This window comes from Saccostrea cucullata, unplaced genomic scaffold (genome assembly GCF_032062105.1).
Source record: "Saccostrea cucullata isolate Sc308-1 unplaced genomic scaffold, CSIRO_AGI_Scuc_v1 ctg110, whole genome shotgun sequence".
Lineage (NCBI taxonomy): Eukaryota > Metazoa > Mollusca > Bivalvia > Ostreida > Ostreidae > Saccostrea > Saccostrea cuccullata.
The window spans coordinates 278101-304838 of NW_026939674.1; the positions used below are offsets into that span (position 1 = coordinate 278101).

Below are 26738 nucleotides of genomic sequence, written 5' to 3' on the forward strand. Positions count from 1 at the left end.
CGGGATGAATTCAAAGAACACAGTATTAATTCTAAACAGAACTGTTTCTGGGTGAATTTAAAATGGGGCATAAATGTTTGCAGGTGTGAAAGGGCGAAAATAAACGGGACAAAAATAACCCTGTATACAGTAATAGAGATATTGAAGGTCTTTTTACTATGTAAAAATCAGAGCTGTTAAAAGTACAATTTGATAAAATCAATGCTACTTTATGTCTGATTTTCAGATTGTCTTTACTATATATCCAAGGCTTTGAAGAAAGACTATTTGTACCCCAAGGGGATTGTTTTCAGGAATCAAATACTTAAGGAACAACCATCCCTAAAAGAGGCTACTCAAGAAATGTTTAAAGAATGGTAAGATGAACATTTTGAAATTAAAAAAAAGTTAGTTATGAAACTCCTTTGTCATTTATATGAACTACGATGTCTGTGGTATCCCAAATTCCAAATACCATGCTATAGGATACAATGTATTGGTATTGAGACATAAAAAATACTCAAGGCAATATAGAATTCAATGTTTGTTATCTTTTTTATAGCAATCCACTAATCGATACAGAGAAAGTTGAGCAAGAGGATATAGATGAGGTATGTGTTCTTCATGAGGATTCTGAGGTTATGCCTCATTTTGATTTGTCTTCCTTTTGATAAATGAAATTGATATTTAAAATCATCTGATTCTGAAGCTCTTTTATCTTCCTACAGTATGTGAATGAGGCATTGAAGATGCGACAGAAAAGAAGGGAATTGGCCAGAACTCCCCCGATGAAGCCCAACAAACTGCCAGTTCCTGTAAAATCATATACGTAAGTCACAAACTGTTGAGTCGTATATGCAAGTAACAAACTGTCAGTTGCACTTCATCCATAAACTGCAAGTTGGAATGAGTTATTGACTATTGACCTGTAATATAGCAAACTCTCAAAGAATTTAAGTGTTTTATGAATTTTTTAAAAATTTTATATCAGGTGGTTGTCCTTGGGTGAAAGCTTGATCGCATTGTATGACCATATAAAGAAAGCCACCCCACCAAAGGTCAGTTCAAGGCTTTTTCTATTTCCATAGTTTATCAGGATGTGTAAAAATGTTTACACAAAGTAAATACATCTTGAAAATCATTTGGAACTATTTTAGACATTCTTTTTTTTGTAACAGAGTTTGAGTATCGGGGTTGACTTGAGTGACTATGCTCCAGACAAAAGCAAAAGTAAAGAAATCCAAAATGAAGCACCAAGTGAACCTGCAAGCTCCACAATTTCCTCTTCAGAATTGCCTCCACCTGTAGAAAAAATAGATGTCTCAAAACCTGAGGAAATGGAGGTTGATCACACCCCTGAGGCAGAAAATGTGACAAACGTCATCTCAACTGATAGTGTATCTGACACTGCTGTCAGCTCAACTACTGTCAGTTCAACTACCACCAATTCAACTGTGGTCAGTTCAACTGTCAGTTCCACTACTGTCAGTTCTACTGCTGTCACTGTCAGCAGTGATACTGCTGTAGTTCCAGCTTTGCCAGCTAGTGACAACATCCTTGTTACCAGTAGTGACACTAATACTGCTGCTCCAGAGAGTGAAGTGATAATGACTTCTTCCACTCTGACCTCTGAACCAGAGAATGTTACTGTGACCGTGACCTCTGAACCTTCAGATGTGTCAAATTCATTTACAACTTTGTCTGCTATTCCAATTTCAGGTATGCTAAACGTGGAAATTTAAATATTACAGTACTGCACCCCATACTACATCTATTTGTATATAATTAACTCAATATTAACAATATGTTATCTTTGTAATTTTGAAACACACCCAGTGCTGATAGTTTTTGTTACAAATACTTGTAACTTTTCAGCAAATTGCATGGATTTTTCAAAGAAGTTTCTATGTTAGTTTTTTAAAAAATATATCTCTTCTTTGTTGAATGTAGTGACATCTGCATTACAAGATCACCCTGGGTCAGAAAACAGTGACACTGAGAGCAAGGGCAAAGGTCAAAAGAGGAAGAAGTCATCCAATTTTGATAACCCGTACTACGAAAAACGACGATCAGCCAGGGTAAAAGGAAAAGAACATATAGATTAAAATTGATAAGTTAGAGAAAGATTATGTATTCAATACATTAAGGGTATTTTACATTGTATGTACCTTTCATTTATTATCTGCTGTGAATTTTATGAGGAAAATTAATTGTTTGTACATTTACTTATACTTTAAGTTTAAAATTGATTGTCCTGAATATTTTGATAGTCTTTATTTTGGAAATCTTTTATTACAAAAATTTGAACATGTAATTGTGTTCATATTAAAATTCTGTGATATCTTAAATATTACAGATATTAGAATGCCTATGTAAGAGATATTACTTGATGATAAATTGAATTTACGATTGACTTTGGACAGGTGAGGAACACTTTTACACGAAGAGAGGAGGAACGAGTGAACTTCCGAGAGATCTTAGAGACATTTATACCTCCCAGTCTCAGGTAAACAAAAAATATGATTTTGATAATGAATAATGTCCAAATAAAAAAAGTCATTACAAGGAGTGCATTTGTATACATGTAGTTGGAATTTTGAACTCTTTAGTTTTCCGTAAGTCATTGCGTGTGTATCTACATGTACATGAATATTTTTGGGATATACACAGCACTGTAAGTGTATATCAGCACCCTTTGGGTAGTGTTTAATATAGAAAATAATCTTGGCCTATGAATATTGCACACATGTAAAAGAATAAAAATGCTTGCAGTGTAAATTCATAACTGGACTGATAAGTATATGATTTTACAAATCAGGCTAAATTTTAAATTCACCTAAATTGGTAAGCACACCATCCATGCACATTTTCAATGTTAATGTCCATATGTATGTAATTGTTTTTGAAGGTCTGGAGTTGATGAGGAGGAAATGGAAACCTTGGATCTTCTTTCTGACAGTGAAGGATCTGTTTTTACTAAAACCAATAAAACTGGTAAGTAAGTCACACTTTAAAGAGTTAGTTAGTACTTCACCCTTTATTTCGAGGGAGTCAATTTACTAAATCCAGTAAGACTGATTTAGTACCATTTATTTCCATTTAGTACCACACCCACTAGAATTATACCACAGCCTAGATTCTAATCTAATGGATTAATTTCAGAAAGTGGAACAGTATCAAAGGCAAAGCCGTTATCAGATACAGAGGAAAATGAGGTCAGGGAATTCCTTGAGAGAGAACAGAAGAATGGCGGCCTGCTTAGTTTGATGTTACATTTTCTGGAGTGTCTGTGTGATAGGGCAGAGCTGGCCTGGCCCCCAGAGCTCGCTTCGGTCTTTGTCAGGATATATACGAGATGGAGGAGACATACAGACTTGCCATGTTTACTCAGGTTAGTTTATCGTAAGTTGAAAATTCATGGTCTGCTTTTAGAACTCACCTGTACTATCCTAAGTTGAAATTTCATGGTCAGCTTTTTGTATCCAACCTGTATTTTATAAAGTATAGAAATTTTATATGACTACAGTGATCTTTCTTTTGATACAATGTTTTTTGTAATTGGGTAAATTCTCAATCTTAAATTATGATCTGGGATAAAAGCGCATTGAAATCAGTGGCGGATCCAGATGTTCATATGGGGGGGTTTTGAGGCCCAAAGGGCCGAAGGGGGAGGGCATGGGAGGGGGTGTCCCCCTCCCATAGGTGGGGGTTCGGGCCTCCCCCGAGAAAATTTTGTTTTAAATGGTTCTAATTGGTGCATTTTCCAGCATTTTGGGGGTACTTTTTGTGGCTTTTTTAAAGACTGATCATCACAATTTTTAATAAAATGTTTTCAATTTAATTTAACTTTAACACAAGACTTTAGACTTTGCCTTAAAAAATTGTTAAATCTGCCAATTTTAGGAATGCAAGCAGTTGACTTCAAGTTGTCTTTACTTTAAATGCACCTACAATTAATTTAGTCCTATGACAAGCTGACTTCCAAGATACAACTAATGTGCAAACACTGAAAAAATTAGAAATTGAATTATTTTCAGAATCCCTGACTAGTGCTTTTCAACTTACCGTTACTTGTGTATAATATACTGATAACTGTTAATATGATTTGGAATAGAAACACACGTGTTCATTAATAAAATTTCAAACTGAAGAAAAAATTACATAAACTGGAGAATCTGTCAAAACTAGAGGGGTTTGCCAAGCCAACTTGGTTTTGTTAAAAAAAAATATATTAATTTTAATTTTTAAAATGGTAAAAAAACTAAATAATAGTTTATTCATAGTTTAAAAAACATGCATTTTATCAGCAAAAGAATATTACTGAGCAGCACCGTAACTATGCAGTTTTCTGTTGTTGGTACCTGATTACATTGTACTGTGACCTTGTGACTTCACTAGATGCACGGCCTACCCGATCTCTGAGGCATTCTCTCTGTTGATTACCTGTGTATTGTGTGCGTTCAAGCGGAAAGTGATTTCCTGTTACGTAGTTGTGTATTTCACAGTTGTAAAAACAAAGGGTTAATATTTATTAGAATCTTATCAATGCAACAAAATGATGAAATGACACTTGTAAAAAAAAAATTCAATGAGCGGGGTAATAACGACTTTTTTCTCGTTATTACGACTTTTTTACTGGAAATATATGTAACTTATTGTATTATTTTTGTTTTATGCAGTAAAAATGAACCAGAAGAAGACATAAGAGTGTTCGGAAAGGTTTGTATGATACAAGTTTTTGCTTATTATTTTTTTAAATGTGCCAGATTTTAATTTTCCTGATTTCCATCGCTTACTGAATAGCTTAAAAATCCAGTACAGCTGTACCAGGTAAAAAGAAATGTTATCTTCATTATTTTAAAGAAAAATGAATATTGAAATTCTTAACTAATTGGTAAATCTTGTTTCAGATGTTGCTAATGAAGCTGGAGTTTCAGTTTGATCAATGGTTAACCAAGCACCTCAGAAGTGGAGCCTCACCTAAAGGGTAATCTATCCATACACATGTACTTCTATTCACCATCACTGTGAACGAAGTTTCTTACATAAAAGCATGCAATGCTATGATTCACATAATTACTTTACAAAGTTAATCAATTTCAGTTTGAAAAAAAATAAGATAAGTACATGTACTAGGACACTGTATGAACTTTTATGTAGGATTTACATTCTGTATGCATGTAAAATATAACATACATTGTACATGTACTTTACTTGACTTAAATTTAACCTTTATATCTGTTGATTTCTGCTAGTAAATCTCAAGAATTTAATATTTTCCTTATATTCCTTAATAGTAACACTCTTCTCACTGCAGGAAAAGTCCTGGGTCAGGTCTTCCATCAGAGATGCCCAAGTTCTGGGAGGAAGACATGGATTACATATTTGGGTTACAGGGTCAGTCAGAGGTCATGGGACCTTTGTGGTTACAGCACTGTGTCAGAGGTAGGATTGACTGTCAGTCTGTCAATAAAGGGTGAGGTGGGGGTAGGGGGGGAGCTAAAACTGTCAGAGTAAGTCTTAGTAAGAATGTATGAATTGGCAAAATGCTGGAAGGCTGGAAATTGTAAATTCAATACAAAAATTGTGTATCAGTCAGGGATGTAAATTTTAAAAGTTAATGGTCTCAATAGCTTTGCAGCTGTTTATGAAAAGTAAGTGTATTTTTATCCTTTCAAAGCTTTCTGGCTGCAGGCTCGGCTGTGTCTACTACAGGGAAAAATTCAGTATGCTTCATGCAGCTTTCACAAGGTAAAGCCGTGATCAGTTTTTGTCTTACCTGTGTCAGAAATAAGATGTTATTGCATAATGATTCTTTATTGTGAGTTCATAAAAATTATTTCCATTCCTAGGCAAAAGAATTTTTGAAATGGAGAATTGAAGATGAAAATGCCCCAGAGATTTTCTTGCAGAACTGCCAAAGTGACAACTTGCTTTCAATAGGTATTTTATACTGGCATTTGAAAGAATAAGAACATCATGCTTGGTAAAATATACCATATTTTTTTGCTGTTTGATATGCACTCTCATTCCAGAAAGCATAGATCGGCATCAAGATTCCTTGGAGAGAAGTCAGTCCATGGATGAAATGCAAAAATTGTTTGAAGCCAAAGAATTTGAAAAAGTGGTGGAACTTTTGTTAAAGGCCGTTAACCAACCCAGTCAGAAATCTATGGTAGGTTATGTTTTAGTATGGTCAGATCTTGTTTGCAGTAATGATTCAGTGAATAATCGAGTTCTTTGTTTTTTTATAGAGAATTGACCCGGAATCTGTTATTCCTCCAAGGATCGAACAGCTCTGCTTGCTACATGACTGCCTTCAAAAAATGGGAGATATGCAGGTGAATTCTTCTAGAATGATTATGAAAAAAGCATTACTCAATCTTCTTTTTAATTATATATAAACAAATTCTAGGACTAAATTTGACAATTGTATAGTAAAATACAGAACATTTTATCAGTATGACGATTAAGTGGATCACAATTGCACTTACTTCTCATGCTTTTTGTTTTTAGAGATCTATACATTGGGGTGAGGTAGCTTTTCATGAGGCCTTTCAGGGATACAAGAAGGCCACAACAAGCCCTCAGAAAGATGAGTGGTCAGCTGTGCTAAACCAGATCTGGTCATCGCTTCTCAAGTAAGAAAATGCCACACATTGCAACTGAAAAATTTTATTGGGATATTAAGCTGCAGATCTGTAGCTGGCTGGTCTGGAAAAAAATGGTATGGATGACCAGAGAGTTAGTGCCAACCATATAAAAAAGTGTTAAAAACTGCATATTTATTGTTCACAAAAAAAGTGCACTGTTTCTCAGTTTCGTAAAACTAATAGAATTTATTGTTATTTTCATAAGAAATCTGGAGAAGCCTGAGTGTTTGAAGGCACTGAGCGAGCCTCGTAAGAATCGTTTGACCTCTGACCTGGTGAGTGTGATTGACATCATGATGTCGGTACCAGAGAAGGCGACTGACATGCCCATAGGAAGTGTGTTACCTTGGATGATCCTCTACTCCATCATCAACTGGTAAGTTGATCATTCTTAATTGTAGAATATACTGAGTTGAAAATAATAGGTTTTTGTTTTTTACTGGATTCAGTACCAATGATATTCCCAGGGAAAATATCTGCCCATTTGTTTTCTTGTGAAGCTAAATAATATTTTGCAGCTCACTGTTACTTCTATGTCTTTAAGTTTGATGTGGACATACATGTATGTGAATTTTACTTCACGTCTCCATAAATTTTATAAATGGGATTAGAAAATGTTCTTTAAACTAAGTACCCTCTCTCTATACATGATTTAAAATAAAATATGATGTTTAAAAAATGAAAATTTTGATTTGCAATGGATTGAAATGAACAAAAAAATAAGAAAAACACTGATTTTAAATAATGAATGTGATGATGGCATATAGAACTGAAAACCATTGTTATGGCCCCCTTCGAAGAAGAGAGGGCATATTGCTTTGCTGCTGTCTGTCCATCTGTCAGTCCATTTAGTTTCCCTTCATTTTCTCCATAACCGTTGCACATACTGAAATGAAATTTGGTATATAGATTTATAAGAATATCTAAGTTAAGTTAAGTTTCGAGTACGATCAAGCCCAAAGGTATGCCCCTTGTACTTAGAAAAGTTCCAGTTATTTGCAGCTTCTGTTCAGTTTCTTCGCAGGGGTTGCACATATTGAAATGAAATTTAGTATGCAGATTTATCAGATGAATATCTAGGCCAATTTTTATTTTTGGTACGATCAATCAACTTGGGACAGATTTATGCCCTTTGGACTCAGAAAAATTCCATTTTTTTGGGACAAGGAGGGCATAAGTGTTTTATAAACATTTTTTTAAACTCTTTACTTTGTTAAGAACTTGAACAACTATTTTTCTATTTTTTTTCCAAAGGGAGGAAGAGAAATTCTTTGCCCTTCAGAAAGAACAAGAATCTACAGATATGAGTAGTCAAGAGAATCTGCCCTCTTCACTGATGCTCCTCAATGTCTCACATGAATATCTGGGAAGGTAGGGTTGAAATACCAAGAAATCAAGCCTTGGTATCTCAAACTCGGAAAATAATGTAAAATTTTATGTATTTAAGAGTTTGAGGTGTCAAAGCCAAAACTTGAAACTGAGCTTAAGCATGAGAAAGCTGTAGTTTTATTGTTTGTAGCTCAAGTTTAATATATTTATATGTGTCTACTAGGAATTTTTGAAATATGAATTCAGGTATATCAGTTTAATGAATTGAATTTTGATTTAAAAGGGACATAAGATCATCACTACCTTACATGTATATTATTACAGCCATTCATGGTGCACAAAGTCAGATGGGCAATTCCTGATATTTTTCATGGGTGTCTTGGAAAAGAAACTCAAGGACAATTCTAAGTACACAGAGGACCTCAGGCAGATGTATGAGCAATGTGTGTACTGTCTTTACGGTCATCCCAACAAGAAGGGCAAGGCCAAACACCTAGCTGACCACAATGCCCCACCCCTTTCCCTCACCCTCCCTCAGGCTGTACAGCTCTTTGAGTGTTACAAGCCAAAGAACCTGCCAGAGTTTGACAGTTTTAAGACAGACACTGTTTCTGCAGAGGTAAGAAGTGCAGATTTTGATAGCCAAGGAAATGTCAAAATTTTTTATCTGAACAAATACAGTCTTCCATTTGATATATGTTTTTAGAGTGGGGAACTTCTTTTATGAAAAACTACACAAAAAAACTGTATTAATTTGGGTATCAATAGTTTAATAATTTATTTTTGACCAGTTGTACCTTGACTGTTAAAAGTCAAGTTAATTTCAAAAACATACTCTAATGTTTGGTGAATACTGTTGATTTCATTTTAGCTGGAGTCTCTTTTAAGAAGAATTATACAGCTTATACCTGAGAAGGAAAAACCAGGTAGGGCACTCTTTCTTCATGTTTAAATCAAACAGATCATTTTAAGCAATGTGGTAAAATAATATTGTAAGTTATTTTTTTTTTAGCTAACAGACTGGATAAAGTTCAGGACTACATTGATGGCACGAGCAGTGTTGTTCCTACCCCTGTGAAAGGACTAGAGTTCTTGTAAGTGACAGCTTTATAAAATAAATGGTGATCTTTTATCTGTAGCAATACTTTTAGCATACCTGCACTATACAATGTACATGGACACACTAATTCGAAAGAAAGTATGGGGTACTTCATGTTTGCATCAGCATTTTTTTTTTTTACAGAACTATAACGAAAGAAATCTATTACCTACTGGCAGACTATTACTTCAAGAACAATGAACATCCGTAAGTAACCAACACGTTATTACTTGCTTTTGAATTGTTGTCACCTTGTTTACTTCTTCATTTCAATTTTGTTTATTATTTTGAATATTTTCTCAAATTGCAGGAAGGCCATCAAATTTTACATGTATGATATCTGTGTTTGTCCACTAAGACTGGACTCCTGGGCAGGACTGGCCCTTGCTAGGATGTACCAGCTGGAACAGAAACTCAACTCGGTAAGTGTAACAAAGACTGCTATCTTGATAAAAATCATAAATGTCTCGTTTAATTGCTTTGAGGTTCTAAATGTACAGTTAGGCTTTTTAGCGAGACAGATATTCTTGTGAATATGACCAAAAAACCCTCCCCCCAAATTGACCCCATTCTTTGATGTTTTCTATTCTATTTTTAGACTGATCTAAAACTAGATGTGTCACTGAGGAAGAGGTCTGGGGCAGCACTGAGGTGTTTTGACAGAGCGGTAGACATTGAGGATGCTTATGGTAAACTATGGATGGAGTATGGATCTTTGTCTTACCAGTTACATGCTCACTCCTCCAGGCAACTCGGCTTTCATCAGGTTACATTTCTTTTTACAATAAACATTTCTTATTCTTTAAGGCATTTTCTTTTGTAAAGAACATGGGCTACTCATTTTATGAGTTTTCATCAGCTTTTGATTATCAAAACCAAGTCAAATGCTGAACAGAGGAAAACTTGGCATATCCTAAAGAAAATTCTTATTTTCATCTTTATTTCATGTACATGTAATTCAAGAACATATTTATATATTTTCTTTTATGTAAAAATCACCTTGTGATCTGACATTTGTCTGTTTATCTATCTGTACATACTGTAACTAATATACAATTAATTACCCCTTTTGAGGTCAACATGGTGAAATAAGGACCCGACACCTTGCCCACGAGGTGACCTGACATGAGCGTAGCGGCCGAGGTCAGGGAAGGTCATCGAGTGGGCCAGGTCGAGGGTCCTTATTTCTCCATGTTGAACTCAAAAGGGGTAATCAATTGTTTTATTATACCGATATATATATTGAAAAGTATGAATCTCTAACCATTATCAATTTTTTCTTTGATCGGGATTGGGATTCAATACACTCCGTTTACATTGACGTCTGCAAGTCGTGTAAGTTTTTGCATCATGATTTACTGATTAAAACAATATTTGATTGATAGCGACATACAACTAGCGAATACTTTTCCTCTGCCGAGTCAAAATCTAACGCATAATTTTACTCTTTACAGAGCCGCTTCTACATTCCAGAACTGAATTGAAACGATATTTTGATATGAGTAAACCATTTAATTTAACAATAAAATTTTGCCGTATTCTGTATGATACAAAATTTTATCGTTAATTTAAACAGTTTACTCATGTCAAAATATCGTGTATGGTAATGCAAAACAGACCATGCACAATTTATAAACATGTTGTTTTCTTGAATTATTATTATTTTATGCATTAACTTTACTCAAAAAGGAATTTTTGATTGAGAGGTCATTATTTAGCAGTCATTAATAATAATGAACGGGTCATTATATCCCACGTGCAATGATTCCTAGGTCATTATTGCTGTAAACAGTACCATTTGGAGTCATTGTTGTGTTTTAAAGTTTCCTTACCAGCCAATCAAATTCGAGTATTATCAATAGAGGTATAATATAATATATTATTGACCAGCAATTCCGTATTTCAGGAAAAGAAAGAAGAATGTGACGTGGATTTTCTTCCCTCAGACTTGCAGCAGTCAGCGTCCAGCTTTAAGCTTGAGATGTTGGACAAGGCGTTCATGTGTTATAAGAGTGCCTCCCAGTGTGTAGACGAGGAGAGTGAGGAATGGCTGACAGACTACATGATGGGGAAGTGTCTGGAGAAAATGCATAAACCACCCCTGGAGTATCTGAAATACTATAAACAGGTCAGATGTCATAGGTGATAAGAATAAAGTTTGACAATTATATGTGTAATTTACCATCTATGCGAAGATGGCAGTGATATAAAAGGGGAGAACTCTTGAATTTTGCCAAGTTTAATTTTTTTGGTCTCGTTAAAATGAATCTATGAATAATTAGAGAGACACAAAAAGGGGATCTGTAATGTAGCTATGAAATCTTAATAAAATTGTCCTGATTTTACTTTACCAAAGACTCACTTTTCTGGAGAAAGAAAGAAATATTTGAGTAGTACAAGGTAAAACATTCCATATTAAAATATTTTTTTTTGTCTTTTGATGCCTTCTGTGATGACTATTTCAGGCTGCTGCTGCTCTACATGAAGAGAATGCCACTTATCCAAAAAAGATTGCCTATGCTTACACAGCCCATACTTCCCCCAGGCTAGCAGTAGAGGCCTTGGAGGCAAGTATTAAAAAAATTATATTTGAATACAGAAAATTTGGAATAATTATTGGAGAATTTTTAAAGTCTCAAATACAGTTAAAATTCATTATTTTGGACATTGATGTCTTCAAATACAGATAATGAGGTTTTGCTGTATATCATCTCAATTTGTATGGGTGAGTTTATGGTTAATGGGTGCTATCTTTTTACAGATGTTCTACCGCCTTCATGTGTCTATCCTGAAGCTACTGCTCAGTGGCTCCCACACTGAGGATTACCACACCTACTCTGACTACATAGATGAAGCAGCTAATTCTCCATTTGCCAGAGGATGTGAGAAAAAGGATGAGGAGTCTGGAAAGTATGAGATTTTTATACCCCACGCAACAAGTCGCGTGAGGTATAATGTTTTTGACCCGACCGTCAGTCAGTCAGAGTGTCAGTCAGTCCGTCAGTCCTGTTTTTTTGTCAGCACAACACCTCATAAACCGCTGCACAGAATTTCGTCAAACTTTGCAGTTATTTAGAACACAATGTGTAGATGTGCATTTTACCAGATAATTCCAATTCCTTTATTTTTTCCGGGCATTTCCACACTTTTTAACTTAGGTTTTTGGCCATCCCTTGAATATAGACATGAACACTTTGTCAGCACAACTCCTCTTAAACTGCTGCTCAGAATTTCGTCAAACTTTGCAGATATTTAGGACACAATGTATAGATTTGCATATTACCAGGAAATTCCTAATCCTTTATTTTTCTAGGAATCTCGGCACTTTTCAACTTAGATTTTTTGGCCATATCTTGAATATAGAAATGAACAGTTTGTCAGCGCAACTCCTCTTAAACCGCTGCACAGAATTTCGTCAAGCTTTGCAGATATTTAGGATACATTGTGTAGATGTGCATATTACCAGGAAATTCCGATTCCTTTATTTTTCTGGGAATTTCAGCACTTTTGAACATAGATTTTTGTCCATACCTTGAATATAGATATGAACATTTTGTCAGCGCAACTCCTCATAAACTGCTTCACAGAATTTTGTCAAACTTTGCAGATATTTAGGACACAATGTATAGATGTGCATATTACCAGGAAATTCGTAATCCTTTATTTTTCTGGGAATTTCGGCACTTTTTAACTTAGATTTTTGGGGATATCTTGAATATAAAGATGGACAGTTTGTCAGCGCAACTCCTCATAAACCGCTGCACAGAATTTCATCAATCTTTGCAGATATTTAAGACACAAATGAATGTGTAGATGTGCATATCATAGGGAAATTCCAATTCCTTTATTTTTTTCCGGGATTTTCAGCACTTTGAGTTTTGGGGGAGCATGGCGTATGTGAGCTTGCTCACTTTTTCTTTCATTATAATTTATAGCCACATTCTGAGAGTGTGAATATGTACATCTGGCTTTGCAATATGGTCATTTTTTATAGAATAATGCTTCATATATAAACTAACATACAGTCTGTATTAATATATCTTAAAAAAAGCCTGTTTGAAGTCATACATGCACATGTATATATACATTGTTTCTGGTTGAAAAAGCATATTAATTTAAAGCTTTAAGTAGGAATGGCCTTGTACATATCAGACTTGTTTTTTTTTTTTGTTTATTTTTGTGTATTCTAGTCAAGTTAAGATTTTGTTATTTACATATATTTCAGTGTATCCATGGATTATGAGGATACAAAGACCGACAAAACCACCACAAACCAACAAGACCACACCTACTCCAAATCCAAGGATTCCACAAACATGATGGACAATGTCAATGAAAATCAGGTGAATATTGATTCCGCGGACAACAGTATGGATGAAAAGCTGGAAGACTCGGCAAACAACAGCCGAGACAGCAGCGAGTATTTCCCTAGTGCGGAGCCTTCCGAATCTTCTCAGGATGTTTGGGGTAGCATAGGAGGAGAAGACAGTTTGCTGAACTTTTCTGGCGCAACCTTTAAACATCAGGAACCATCTGCGGTACCCAAGACAATTGAATTGTCAGCTGAGATGCTGGATTCTTGTGGTGGAAAAATGCCAGATTCTGAAGACAGTGCAGCTTCAAAGAGTGGTAATACGGAACAGTTGACTAAACAGAAGTCTTTAGGTTTTATCCCTTCTGAGATTGTTGAGGAATCAAAATCCAGTTCTAAATTAAATTTGGCCAAAGATTCATCTATGTCCAAAACTGGAGTGGACATCATTGAAATTTTCTCCTCACCAGAACCTATTGATCCCAAAGTCCAGCCAAAGTTTTTCACTCCAGATAATCAGCAATCTTCCTTAGAGTCTGATGATAAAATGGAAATTGTCACACCATGCAATGTACAAAATGTAGAAGTGAAACCTGAAATAGGCATTGATGGTGGTTCAACTCCTGTCTTAAAAGCAGCGGGAGATGTTCAACCCATGGACAGTTTGGAAAAGAATGAGGAGGGAAAAGTCAGTGAGAGCATGAAAGAATCTGGGGATAACCCATTGGCAGTGAAAGAGAGTATGTATTCTGTTGTCTTAATTTTAAAGAGTTATTGCAGTTGTGATTGCTGTAGATAAGTTCTTTTGTTTGCAAAAATATTAGTGGTCTTTTACATTGAAGTGAGCATTTCATCATCAAAAGTTTTGATTGATAATCTTTCCAGGAGATGAAAACAAAGGAAAAGAGTCAGAGACAACAAGTGAGACAGAAAGATCCAAAGAATCTGATAAGAGCTCACCAGACATAACTAAGGCCAAACCTGAATCTACTAGTTCAAGCATAAAGACAGAGGAACCCTCCAAAGGAAATCCTCCTCAGGAAGGAGGAAAAGGGACAAATTCAGTTAACCCTGTAGAAGCAGGAGGGGGTGACACTGATACACCAAAACCTGAAAAAGAAAACAAGAATGAAGAGTCTAGCAAATCTGAGGAAAAAGAGAAACCCAAACTGGAGGGGACTGCCCTGCGTAAAGATCTGATTGACAAGTGTATGGCTGCTTTACACCTGTGTTTGTCCAGATTTCCAACCCACTACAAATCTACTTATAGACTGGCTTATGTGTATTTCTACTCAACTTTTCACAAGGTAAAGGAACTTGATTGTGCATTGAAGTGGTTCAAAACTATTTTGACATGACTGGTCAAAGGATTATTTACTGGAAAAGGTGCTAAAATGCATCCGTTCCAACAGTGATTCTTAAACTTTTAAGCAGAACAAATGTGATCATGGTATGTCTTATGAAGCACTTTGAGTTTTAGTCATAGGAGACACATTTAAATGGTTATTAATCAAGAAGTGCATTTATAAGCAAATTTTATGAAATGTTTACTCATTTTTCATTTGTCATCAGAACCTGCAGTATGCACGAGATCTCTTGCTAGGAAATCCCCAGTGGCAGTCCCTTAGTTACATGCCAGCACAGGGACTCTTCAGTGAGAGAAAAGTCACCAACTTTTTCCAGGTGAGCATTATAATGAGTACTGCTAGTCATTTAAAAACTATTGAATTACCTTCTCTTAACTTTGCAAGATTTCATAATTTTAAATGAAGCATATTATTCCAAGCAGGGAAATAAAAAAAAAAGTTGTTATGTGGGGTTTTTAACAGCTATATAAATATATATGCACTTTCTTCAATTCTGGGTCAATAGTCTCATTAATAGGACAGTTCAAGTTTTGAAATTTCTTTAGCAATAAAAAAACTAATTCTCTAAATTCCATAAAAGAGAAAAGGAAATTGAGAGACTGTGAAATAATTTACCAGTGCTCATGAATTTCTTTTTGTAATAAAACAATTTTGATGTATTGATTAATTTTCTCCCAGGGTACGTGGAGACTTCCTATCAGTGAGGTGGAGAGGGCGGGGAGTTTTGCCACACACCTTAACAGGGCGGTCCTCCTCCTACTGAAGGTACTACTGGAACAGAAAGACGTCCCCATGTTGTACCATCTACATCTACAGCTAAACAGGACCCCAGACGCAGAAAAGTAAATCATTAAGTAGAAAAATCTGCACAATGGCATATAAATGTTGTTAGGAATGGAAGGGGAGGGATTATTTATGAAAATTAATATGTATCAAGACTTCATCAAGCTAAATGCTCTCTCAAAATCTGACTTGCAGTTTTGTTGAAAACTGCTATTGTTAAAGAGGGTTTTTACACTAAACATAATTGATAGCTGTGCAGTTTGACAAAGCATTTAAAAAAATAAAAGCAAAACACATAAAGATTGACTTGTGCTTTCAATTTTTATACAAAAATTCTTCATATTTTCAGGAAGTACCTTCGTGATGCTGAGAGGCTACATTACTCAAAACTGGCTCTTGATTATTGCATGACTGCAATAAAGAACAGACTTCCAGAAATACGAGAATTACAGGACACTGAAAAAGCCATTAAACTGTTGATGGAAACATATAGAATTTATAACTATGGAATTTCTAAAATGAAGGCAACCATTGGACCCAGAATTAGTAATCTGCTGGCAGCAACATTCCGGGCAGTCATGAAAGAAGAGGTAAATATTTTGGGATTGTGAAATGAAATTTTAAGCATATCCTACGTAGTAATTACTCTGGACTTCTATTTGGGTGATAACTGCATTTACAGAATATAAGCTAACATTTAGACTAGTGGCCAAGGATTAATTTTGTTTACTGTCACATTTAAATCTCAAGCGATGTTGACCGCAGAAAAAACACAGATCATAAAGTATTATTATTTTTTAGGTTTCTCCAGATAAACCTCTGTTTGAACAAGCAATCAAATTTTGTCAACTTTATCATCAGCAGAACACACCACAAAGACAGGTACAGAAAACATTATTCAATGATGCTGTAAATCCATCTTGTAAACCATGCAAAAAATAACGGAATGATGAGAAAAATTAAATTTTAACTACTTTTCTGTTAAATAAATGCTTTTATCTAATTTATTCAAATTATTAAAGCATACTTAAAAAAGTATATTCTCCCTGTAACATGTAATCATTAAATGATTAACAAATGTCATGTTTAATTTTGTATTCACAATTACTGTAGACGTACTTTTTTCCACGGGGTTATAATTCCACGGAATCTCAATTTCTGTTTAATCCGCAGGTAGAAAATTACGCGGATATTCTAGATTATCACTATATGCCTTACATTTATATTAAGTACGCTTGGACAAATTTCCGCGGAAAATTTGTGACCGCGTACATAGCGTAAATTAATACCACACGGAAAAAAGTACTTCTACAGTGAGTGATCCTGTTCCATTTTTTTGCAGGGCACCGTTCGATCAAGTATGGATAGCAGTTTTTCTGATTCCTCCTTGTTTTCCCCTGACAAACTCTTAACAAATCCCTTCAGACCTTCAGGAACACCTCAATCTCCTGTAAAAACACTTCAGAGCAATCTCTCATCCACACAGCAAACAAAATCTCAACAGTCCCCTCTCACTTCAGTACAAGTACCTTCTAGTAAACCAGAGACACCTCATTCACCAGCCAAGTTACCTCAAACAGGCACTTCAATGCGATCCAGTAAACCACAGGCAAATCCATCAACGTTAAAGTTTTCACAGATTCCAACTTCTGTACCACCAAAACCCAAACAGCCTGTAGTTCAGTTAACCAAATTACAAATGACTCCTCAAACTCTTTCAGAGCTTAATAAAGAATCTTCAAGGGAGGAGCCTAAAATTAATGCATCCACACTTCTTGGTGGTGCACAGAGCAAAACTGGTGCTTGTCTGTCAACAGGATCTAGACAAATGCCTTCTGGTATTTCTGCTATTTCCTTGATATCTTCCTTGATAGAGGATGGTATCAACAAAGCTAACAAGCAGAAGACTGAAAAAGCTGGAAGAAATGGAAGCGTGGCTGATGAACCTCCAGCTCCAGTGAATACTCCTGTCACTCCAAAAATGACTACAGCATCTTCCTCCCCTAGGCCTTCCTCTGCAGCACCTCGCCCACCTCTTCATTTGATGCCTCCCAAGAAGAGGGCACTGATGTCTGAGGAGGTGATTGAAATTTTGTCTTCTGATGAAGATGAGGAGGCAATGGAGACCACACCAACAGGCAAATCAGCCAGCCAAAAGGAAGATATAAAGCAATTGTCAGGGGAAGATATGGAAATGGAAGATAGTGCAAATCAAAGTCAGGCTGAAGAAAAAAAAGGGGGGAGAGATGGGGAAAATGTTAGTGCTACTTTAGTGACTGAGAACACTGAAAGTGAAAGTAAAGATAATCCAAGTTCTAGTAAAGTAACAGAGGAAAGTGAGTTAAAGATGGAGGCAGGTGCTGATTCAGGAAAGGATGAAATGTCGGATGTGAAGGATGTACCTTATCTTGATCCATCAACAGGATTGTTTGTGACAGACTCGGACAGTCAGAGCAGTGTATACGTAGCCAATCCAGAGAACATCTCATTCGAGGATGAACTAATGGTGGAAGATGACTGAAGCCCATTATTTTGTCCTGTGTGTACCTTTGACTGACTTACTGTGTAGGCTCTGTGAACTTGTCATATATATTTTCCAGTCTTGTTGTATGGTAGAGGATAGAGAAATGAATGAGAATGAACCAATTTGGTTAATGTTTGTAGAATTGAATGGAGGATTGAAGTTTATGACTGTATGTGCTCTGGTCAGCTATGAAAAAGAGTGAAGAGAATAATAAGTATGTTTCTGAAAGATGTTGAGACAAGGAAGAGTAAAAATATTGGTAAAACTGAAAGGAAAGTGATAGGATGCTTAGTACATGTACTAGTACATGTATATGCTGAATGTTTGGTTGTACTAGATAAATGTCCAAGTATTAGTGTGTGTATCTACATTGTAATGTAGAAGCACCATCGGTATAATACAGTTGCAGAATTTTGTTGTAAGATGGTCAAATGTAAACGGGGGCTGTTTTAAAGTGAAGCAATCATGTGTATTTTCAAATTTCAATTTTCAAAATATCGTTCAGTAAATGTGGTTAAAATTATAATTTGTATTTTAATAAATAGAAAATTGACAAAGATACAGCTTAATTTTAAAATGAGGAGAATACATTATTTCCCAGTGTCCTGCACATCTATGTATAATGGACTTCATTTGAAATATGAATGCAAGAAAGGTTCTTGAAATAATTCCAAGAAATATTAGCGTATGTGGTACATAGTTGGAGTGTCCTTGTAGGTGTGTTTACAATATATTTTAAGCCTCTATTCTATAGCTAGCTCTTTGTTTTATTGTACCCTATTGTTTTCTCTATGTGTCTTGATATGACAAAACATGCATATTCAGTTTTAAAAAAAAGGGGATACTTTAAAATACTGTAAACGTATTACATTTGGCTATGTATTCTTTTTAGCGCCTTTGGCGGAAAGAAACATATGCTAATTCAAGTACAACGCTAAATGTCTTGCGCATATACTCATGTATATGAAAATGAATAAAAGCGCTAAATCAAATCTATGCTAACCTGTTCAAAAATCAATTTCCACCAAATATCGTACACACCAAATATAATACATTTACAGTAATGTTTGATTGCTCTCTCCCAATTCAAATTTATAAAGAAATGAGTCGGTAAGAAAGGGATTTTTTTTTTAAATGAAAATCTTTAAATCAATGCTGAATTTTCAAAATCTATTTTTCAGAATGCATAAAAAATGATAATTAGTTCCAGGAGATTGAAAAAAGTTTTGAATCGGGCTTTAAGCCTGTTGGTTGGAAGAGGGCAACAAAACAAGTTTTTTAAAGATGGCCTAAAAGTTTCTCGCTTGAAAACAATACCAAATTTAAATGACTATAAAAAGAAAACTTGAAAAGATATCATTAAAAAATAAATTGTGTTATAACCCACAAAGTCTAAACTATCACAGAATAAAATTTCAACTATTTTGGTGACAGGGCATATTTTGGCACTTCGTGGCCTTAGCTCTTTTTGCTCTGATATCTGCTTTTATACAGTGGAACATCTACAGTGGAACCTTATTAAAACTGACACCTTTATGGGCCGATACACACGGTAAGGCATGCCTTATAAGTCATGGACCTTAAGTTCCCTTACAAGTCCGAGTTACAAATACAACACTGCTTCAAGAAATACCTATTCAGACTGACTTGAGTGCATCAACAATGCACACACCTATCTTGGGAGATCATGGTCAGCATATTCAACTGAAAATACAATATCACTAACAATCAAACGATAAAGTAAACTTACCATCTTCCAATTGTGTACTGCTAGTAAGTAATCTTCAATCGCTCTTGTTAATTTCTTGGCTTCTATCACAGCCAAAACTGAGTCCTATAGCGCAGACAAAACCAGGGACATTAGCAACTGGTACCACGTACTAGCGTTGTAAACTTATTCAGACTGTGTGCGGTCTTAGTGAGTGCATCAACAATGCACACACCTCTCGTGGTTGGCCATACTCATCATATTCAACTGAAAATACATCACTAACAATCAGACAATAAAAAAACTTACCATCTTCAAGTCGTGTACTGTTGGCAAAAATACTTCAATCGGTGTTGTTTCTTGGCTTCTATCACAGCCAAGATTAAGTACAAGCCACAGTCTGAAGTTTTATGAGTGAGTGGCTCAAATCAGTTCTTTAATCCACTGGGTTTGTCTATAGCATGAACAAAACCAGGGACATTAGCAACTGGTATACCACATACAAGCACTACCTATTGCAGACTGTGACTTGAATGCGTCAACAGTGCACACACATTTCTTTCAATCAAACAATAAAATAAACTTACCATCTTCAAGTCATCTTCTGTTGGCAAGAATAATCAACCGGTGTTGTTTTTTAGCTTCTATCACAGCCAAGACTAAGTACAAGTCACAGTCTGAAGTTTTATGAGTGAGTGGCTCAAATCAGTTTTTTAATCCACCGGGTTTGTCTATAGCATAGACAAAACCAGGGACATAAGCAACTGGTATACCACATACAAGCACTACCTATTGCAGACTGTGACTTGAGTGCATCAACAATGCACACACATTTCTAACAATCAAACAATAAAATAAACTTACCATCTTCAAGTCATCTTCTGTTGGCAAGAATACTTCAACCGGTGTTTTCTTTTTAGCTTCTATCACAGCCAAGACTAAGTACAAGTCAAGTCTGAAGTTTTATGAGTGAGTGGCTCAAATCAGTTTTTTAATCCACCGGGTTTGTCTATAGCATAGACAAAACTAGGGACATTGCCAACTGGTATACCACATACAAGCACTACCTATTGCAGACTGTGACTTGAATGCATCAACAGTGCACACACATTTCTTTCAATCAAACAATAAAATAAACTTACCATCTTCAAGTCATCTTCTGTTGGCAAGTATACTTCAATCGGTGTTGTTTCTTGGCTTCTATCACAGCCAAGATTAAGTACAAGTCACAGTCTGAAGTTTTATGAGTGAGTGGCTCAAATCAGTTTTTTAATCCACCGGGTTTGTCTATAGCATAGACAAAACCAGGGACATTGGCAACTGGTATACCACATACAAGCACTACCTATTGCAGACTGTGACTTGAGTGCATCAACAATGCACACACATTTCTAACAATCAAACAATAAAATAAACTTACCATCTTCAAATCTTCTTCTGTTGGCAAGTATACTTCAATCGGTGTTGTTTTTTGGCTTCTATCACAGCCAAGATTAAGTACAAGCCACAGTCTGAAGTTTTATGAGTGAGTGGCTCAAATCAGTTTTTTAATCCTCTGGGTTTGTCTATAGCATAGACTAAACCAGGGACATTAGCAACTGGTATACCACATACAAGCACTACCTATTGCAGACTGTGACTTGAGTGCATCAACAATGCACACACATTTCTAACAATCAAACAATAAAATAAACTTACCAACTTCAAGTCATCTTCTGTTGGCAAGAATAATCAACCGGTGTTGATTTTAAGCTTCTATCACAGCCAAGACTAAGTACAAGTCACAGTCTGAAGTTTTATGAGTGAGTGGCTCAAATCAGTTTTTTAATCCACCGGGTTTGTCTATAGCATAGAAAAAACCAGGGACATTGGCAACTGGTATACCACATACAAGCACTACCTATTGCAGACTGTGACTTGAGTGCATCAACAATGCACACACATTTCTAACAATCAAACAATAAAATAAACTTACCATCTTCAAGTCATCTTCTGTTGGCAAGAATAATCAACCGGTGTTGTTTTTTAGCTTCTATCACAGCCAAGACTAAGTACAAGTCACAGTCTGAAGTTTTATGAGTGAGTGGCTCAAATCAGTTTTTTAATCCACCGGGTTTGTCTATAGCATAGACAAAACCAGGGACATAGGCAAGTGGTATACCACATACAAGCACTACCTATTGCAGACTGTGACTTGAGTGCATCAACAATGCACACACATTTCTAACAATCAAACAATAAAATAAACTTACCATCTTCAAGTCATCTTCTGTTGGCAAGTATACTTCAATCGGTGTTGTTTCTTGGCTTCTATCACAGCCAAGATTAAGTACAAGCCACAGTCTGAAGTTTTATGAGTGAGTGGCTTAAATCAGTTTTTTAATCCACAGGGTTTGTCTATAGCATGAACAAAACCAGGGACATTAGCAACTGGTATACCACATACAAGCACTACCTATTGCAGACTGTGACTTGAATGCATCAACAGTGCACACACATTTCTTTCAATCAAACAATAAAATAAACTTACCATCTTCAAGTCATCTTCTGTTGGCAAGAATAATCAACCGGTGTTGTTTTTTAGCTTCTATCACAGCCAAGATTAAGTACAAGCCACAGTCTGAAGTTTTGTGAGTGAGTGGCTCAAATCAGTTTTTTAATCCACCGGGTTTGTCTATAGCATAGACAAAACCAGGGACATTGGCAACTGGTATACCACATACAAGCACTACCTATTGCAGACTTTGACTTGAGTGCATCAACAATGCACACACATTTCTAACAATCAAACAATAAAATAAACTTACCATCTTCAAGTCATCTTCTGTTGGCAAGTATACTTCAATCGGTGTTGTTTCTTGGCTTCAATCACAGCCAAGATTAAGTACAAGTGACAGTCTGAAGTTTTACGAGTGAGTGGCTCAAATCAGTTTTTAATTATAATCCACCGGGTTTGTCTATAGCATAGACAAAACCAGGGACATTAGCAACTGGTATACCACATACAAGCACTACCTATTGCAGACTGTGACTTGAGTGCATCAACAATGCACACACATTTCTAACAATCAAACAATAAAATAAACTTACCATCTTTAAGTCATCTTCTGTTAGCAAGTATACTTCAGTGGGTGTTGTTTCTTGGCTTCTATCACAGCCAAGATTAACTACAAGCCACAGTCTGAAGTTTTATGAGTGAGTGGCTCAAATCAGTTTTTAATCCACCGGGTTTGTCTATAGCATAGACAAAACCAGGGACATTAGCAACTGGTATACCACATACAAGCACTACCTATTGCAGACTGTGACTTGAGTGCATCAACAATGCACACACATTTCTAACAATCAAACAATAAAATAAACTTACCATCTTTAAGTCATCTTCTGTTGGCAAGTATACTTCAATGGGTGTTGTTTCTTGGCTTCTATCACAGCCAAGATTAACTACAAGTCACAGTCTGAAGTTTTATGAGTGAGTGGCTCAAATCAGTTTTTTAATCCACCGGGTTTGTCTATAGCATAGACAAAACCAGGGACATTAGCAACTGGTATACCACATACAAGCACTACCTATTGCAGACTGTGACTTGAGTGCATCAACAATGCACACACATTTCTAACAATCAAACAATAAAATAAACTTACCATCTTCAAGTCATCTTCTGTTGGCAAGTATACTTTAATCGGTGTTGTTTCTTGGCTTCTATCACAGCCAAGATTAAGTACAAGTCACAGTCTGAAGTTTTATGAGTGAGTGGCTCAAATCAGTTTTTTAATCCTCTGGGTTTGTCTATAGCATAGACTAAACCAGGGACATTAGCAACTGGTATACCACATACAAGCACTACCTATTGCAGACTGTGACTTGAGTGCATCAACAATGCACACACATTTCTAACAATCAAACAGTAAAATAAACTTACCATCTTCAAGTCATCTTGTGTTGGCAAGAATACTTCAACCGGTGTTGTTTCTTGGCTTCTATGACAGCCAAGATTACGTACAAGTCACAGTCTGAAGTTTTATGAGTGAGTGGCTCAAATCAGTTTTTTAATCCATCGGGTTTGTCTATAGCATAGACAAAGCCAGGGACATTAGGAACTGGTATACCACATTCAAGCCCTACCTATTGCAGACTGTGACTTGAGTGCATCAACAATGCACACACATTTCTAACAATCAAACAATAAAATAAACTTACCACCTTCAAGTCATTTTCTGATGGCAAGTGTACTTCAATCGTTATTGTTTCTTGGCTTCTATTACAGCTAAGATTGATTACAAATCACAATCTAAAGTTTCATGAGTGAGTGGTTCTAATCAGTTACACTGGGTGTGTCTATAGCATAGACAAAACCAGGGACATTAGCAACTGGTACCACATGCTACCACTACCTATTGCACACTGTGACTGGAGTGGATCAACAATGGACACACTACTCTAAGTGGACCATGCTCATCATATTCAACTGAAAATACAAGATCTCTAATAATCAGACAATAAAATAAACTTACCATCTTCCCATTGTGTACTGCTGGCCCCTGTAGGTAAAACCAGAGATAAACGTTGCTGGTACAATTTTTCTTCTTGTTATCCCCGCAATAAGAAATATATTTCTTTTCTTCTGAAATGTACATTGAACTTATTGAACATTTTTGAATGTCAGCTCATTCTAGTTGTGATATTCAGCCAAATAATTTCATTAACATACGAAAAACATAAACAATTTTCAAATTCAACTCATAGTCATGGGTGTTACAAAACGGAAATAGATAAAAAAAATTATTTGAGGGAGTAATGCATTATGTTTTTTCGCCTGATGAGTCGGAGCTCGGGTATCTGGCCTTATTTCATGACAATGCATTCAGACTGTTCTGAACACTATTTCCTTTATGGAAACAATAGTTACAATTAAGATGATTTCCTGTGTTATTTCGTGTAAAAATTACATAAATGAGATACGAACATTGACATAAAACGCATTAAGATCATCAAACCTGTTGTTCTCTTTTTATATTTCTATTTTTCAACCTCTCATTCTCTCCGTGCATCCAAAGCCTTCGCGGCCTTCAACTCGAGTGAAGTCATGGAAACAGTATCCGGGTTATTTCCATAAGTAAAGTTCGGAGCGGACACGGTGTAAAAATCCGGAATTTTCTTTAAGCGATATGCCTATTTTTAGATCATGTCTCAAACTAAAATTAATTTTTATCAAAATAATGATAATCAATTAAATATAAATTTAAACACCTGATTACTAGTATTATGTATTCTATATCTTTGCCTTATATGCTAACGGTTAAATGCGAGCAGGTTGAGAGAGTTGCGGAAACAGTGATAGTTGAGAACAACATGTTGTTCAATCTAGTATATTACTGTTTCTATCCTGTTTTGTCAAAGCTGATAAAAAGTAAATCTGTATGTTGACTTACTTATCTTATATCTTCCCTTTTGTGCGTGAAAATTTTGTATGCCCCACCAACATAGCTCAACTGACCATGTATCTTGCATCTCTATAGATGATTGATATCTGTGTTAGTGTTGATAAAAGAGGTTTTGTAACAAATTAAGGATTTGTAATTTAATTTCGAAAGATAAAATACATTGATAAATGAAGTTGACACCAACACCGAACATGTTTGTATGAACTAAACCTGTCTGGTTGCTTTCTTCCTTGTATACAGGTGTCTCATTATATCGCGGTACTTAAATCCTTTGCATAAAAAAGTGTAATTTGATTTTTTAAATTTAACTTTCATCATATGATATTAATAAAGCAAACTATGGCCTAACTTTTTAGTATCAAATTATTTCCCAAGCTTGCATCGTCTAAGTTGTAGTCTATTTTTAAAACAGGAAGTCTCATTTACCTCCTAAATTGGAGAGTCTCATAGTATCGCGGTATGGAAAAACATGGAAACTTGAGGTTGACATGGACTTCAATTCTTATTTTTTATTTTACCATGTAATTTAACATAAGAAAATAAACAATTATACAAACTAAAGACTTTCAAAACATGAACTTTATATGGATTTTACTAGATTAAAAACTCAGTGGGCTAAAAATAATAAAAACGGAGATCGATTTCTGTACAATTACGTTTTATTTGAATAATTTTTTTTCCGACGCATTTTCCATACTTTTTAATCATCACAAAAATTTACATTCAGATGACAGACTGCTATTTTTTTCACCAAAAAGCATATGAGCTATGTATCTGATCTTTTGGAATATACCGCGATACAATGAAACCCGCGATATAATGAGAATCGAGTATATATTTTGCTTTTTCTGCTTCTGCTCCTTCACACCGTCCGCACACTTTCGCGCTCCATAACTCTTTGTTGACAATAGGATCTACTTCCTTGGTAACCGATTCTCATTCGGAATATACTCTGTCATTTTCCTATGCGAGTGACCCAATATTTCCGAGTATTTCCGACTGCATCCTTCATAGACCAGTTATGCCCCTTTGTTTGATTTGGCGGATCTAACTAGTACGCAAAATTGACCCTAACACAGAATACAGTATTTATTTCTGTGTAAAAGAACTAAGAAGAATATCGTTATCGATAATTCAGTCTTTACTTACAGATAAGTGGAAAGGAATTTCTAGAATAGGGCGGGAGGAGCATAATAATATGTAATAAATGATATAATCAATGAGATAAAATAAATCAAAAATTTAAAAGAAAAGCTTAATATCATCATTTAGATTAATTTATTTTTAGTGAGGTTATATTTGCTTGGTTTTCTTTTTTAATTTATGAGGGAGGTCCAACTGCAACAAATTATAGCTTTGTTGTAAAGCATAACGCTGACGAGCATCATTACCCCCCACCCACCCCCCTTTTAACCCTCAGTTTCAGAGAGATCTCTTAACAATGTTTTATGTGTGACAGCCTCAAATGTAAGACTAATTGACTACAAATAAAATTATTAATAAGCTTAAAATAATAGAATTTTTCAAAGTAGGCAAGGT

At 35.5% G+C, this 26738-nt stretch overlaps 1 protein-coding gene across 1 annotated transcript; it reads left to right on the forward strand.

Annotated features, from left to right (window-relative positions):
* Nucleotides 1–1443: 1443 nt before the first annotated feature.
* On the forward strand, nucleotides 1444–18603 carry LOC134253597 (calcineurin-binding protein cabin-1-like). The gene is made up of 31 exons (XM_062736149.1): nucleotides 1444–1698; nucleotides 1930–2057; nucleotides 2403–2485; nucleotides 2888–2973; nucleotides 3142–3370; nucleotides 4659–4698; nucleotides 4890–4966; nucleotides 5297–5424; nucleotides 5660–5730; nucleotides 5832–5922; nucleotides 6015–6154; nucleotides 6234–6320; nucleotides 6496–6620; nucleotides 6838–7008; nucleotides 7887–8003; nucleotides 8286–8580; nucleotides 8833–8887; nucleotides 8974–9055; nucleotides 9205–9267; nucleotides 9371–9482; nucleotides 9659–9826; nucleotides 10967–11188; nucleotides 11526–11627; nucleotides 11822–11970; nucleotides 13286–14112; nucleotides 14258–14679; nucleotides 14945–15055; nucleotides 15418–15581; nucleotides 15872–16112; nucleotides 16324–16404; nucleotides 16865–18603. The coding sequence occupies exons 1-31, from the start codon at nucleotides 1587–1589 to the stop codon at nucleotides 18041–18043; spliced, it is 5958 nt and encodes a 1985-aa protein (XP_062592133.1). The 5' UTR covers nucleotides 1444–1586; the 3' UTR covers nucleotides 18044–18603.
* The last annotated feature ends 8135 nt before the right edge of the window (nucleotides 18604–26738 follow it).

Excerpts from the sequence above, each read along its gene's own strand:
- LOC134253597 (XM_062736149.1), top strand. The coding sequence starts at position 1,587 with ATGACTTCTTCCACTCTGACCTCTGAACCAGAGAATGTTACTGTGACC. Across the intron at positions 7,009-7,886 it reads CTCTACTCCATCATCAACTG|GGAGGAAGAGAAATTCTTTG; the intron begins GTAAGTTGATCA and ends TTTTTTCCAAAG. Across the intron at positions 11,971-13,285 it reads AAGGATGAGGAGTCTGGAAA|TGTATCCATGGATTATGAGG; the intron begins GTATGAGATTTT and ends CATATATTTCAG.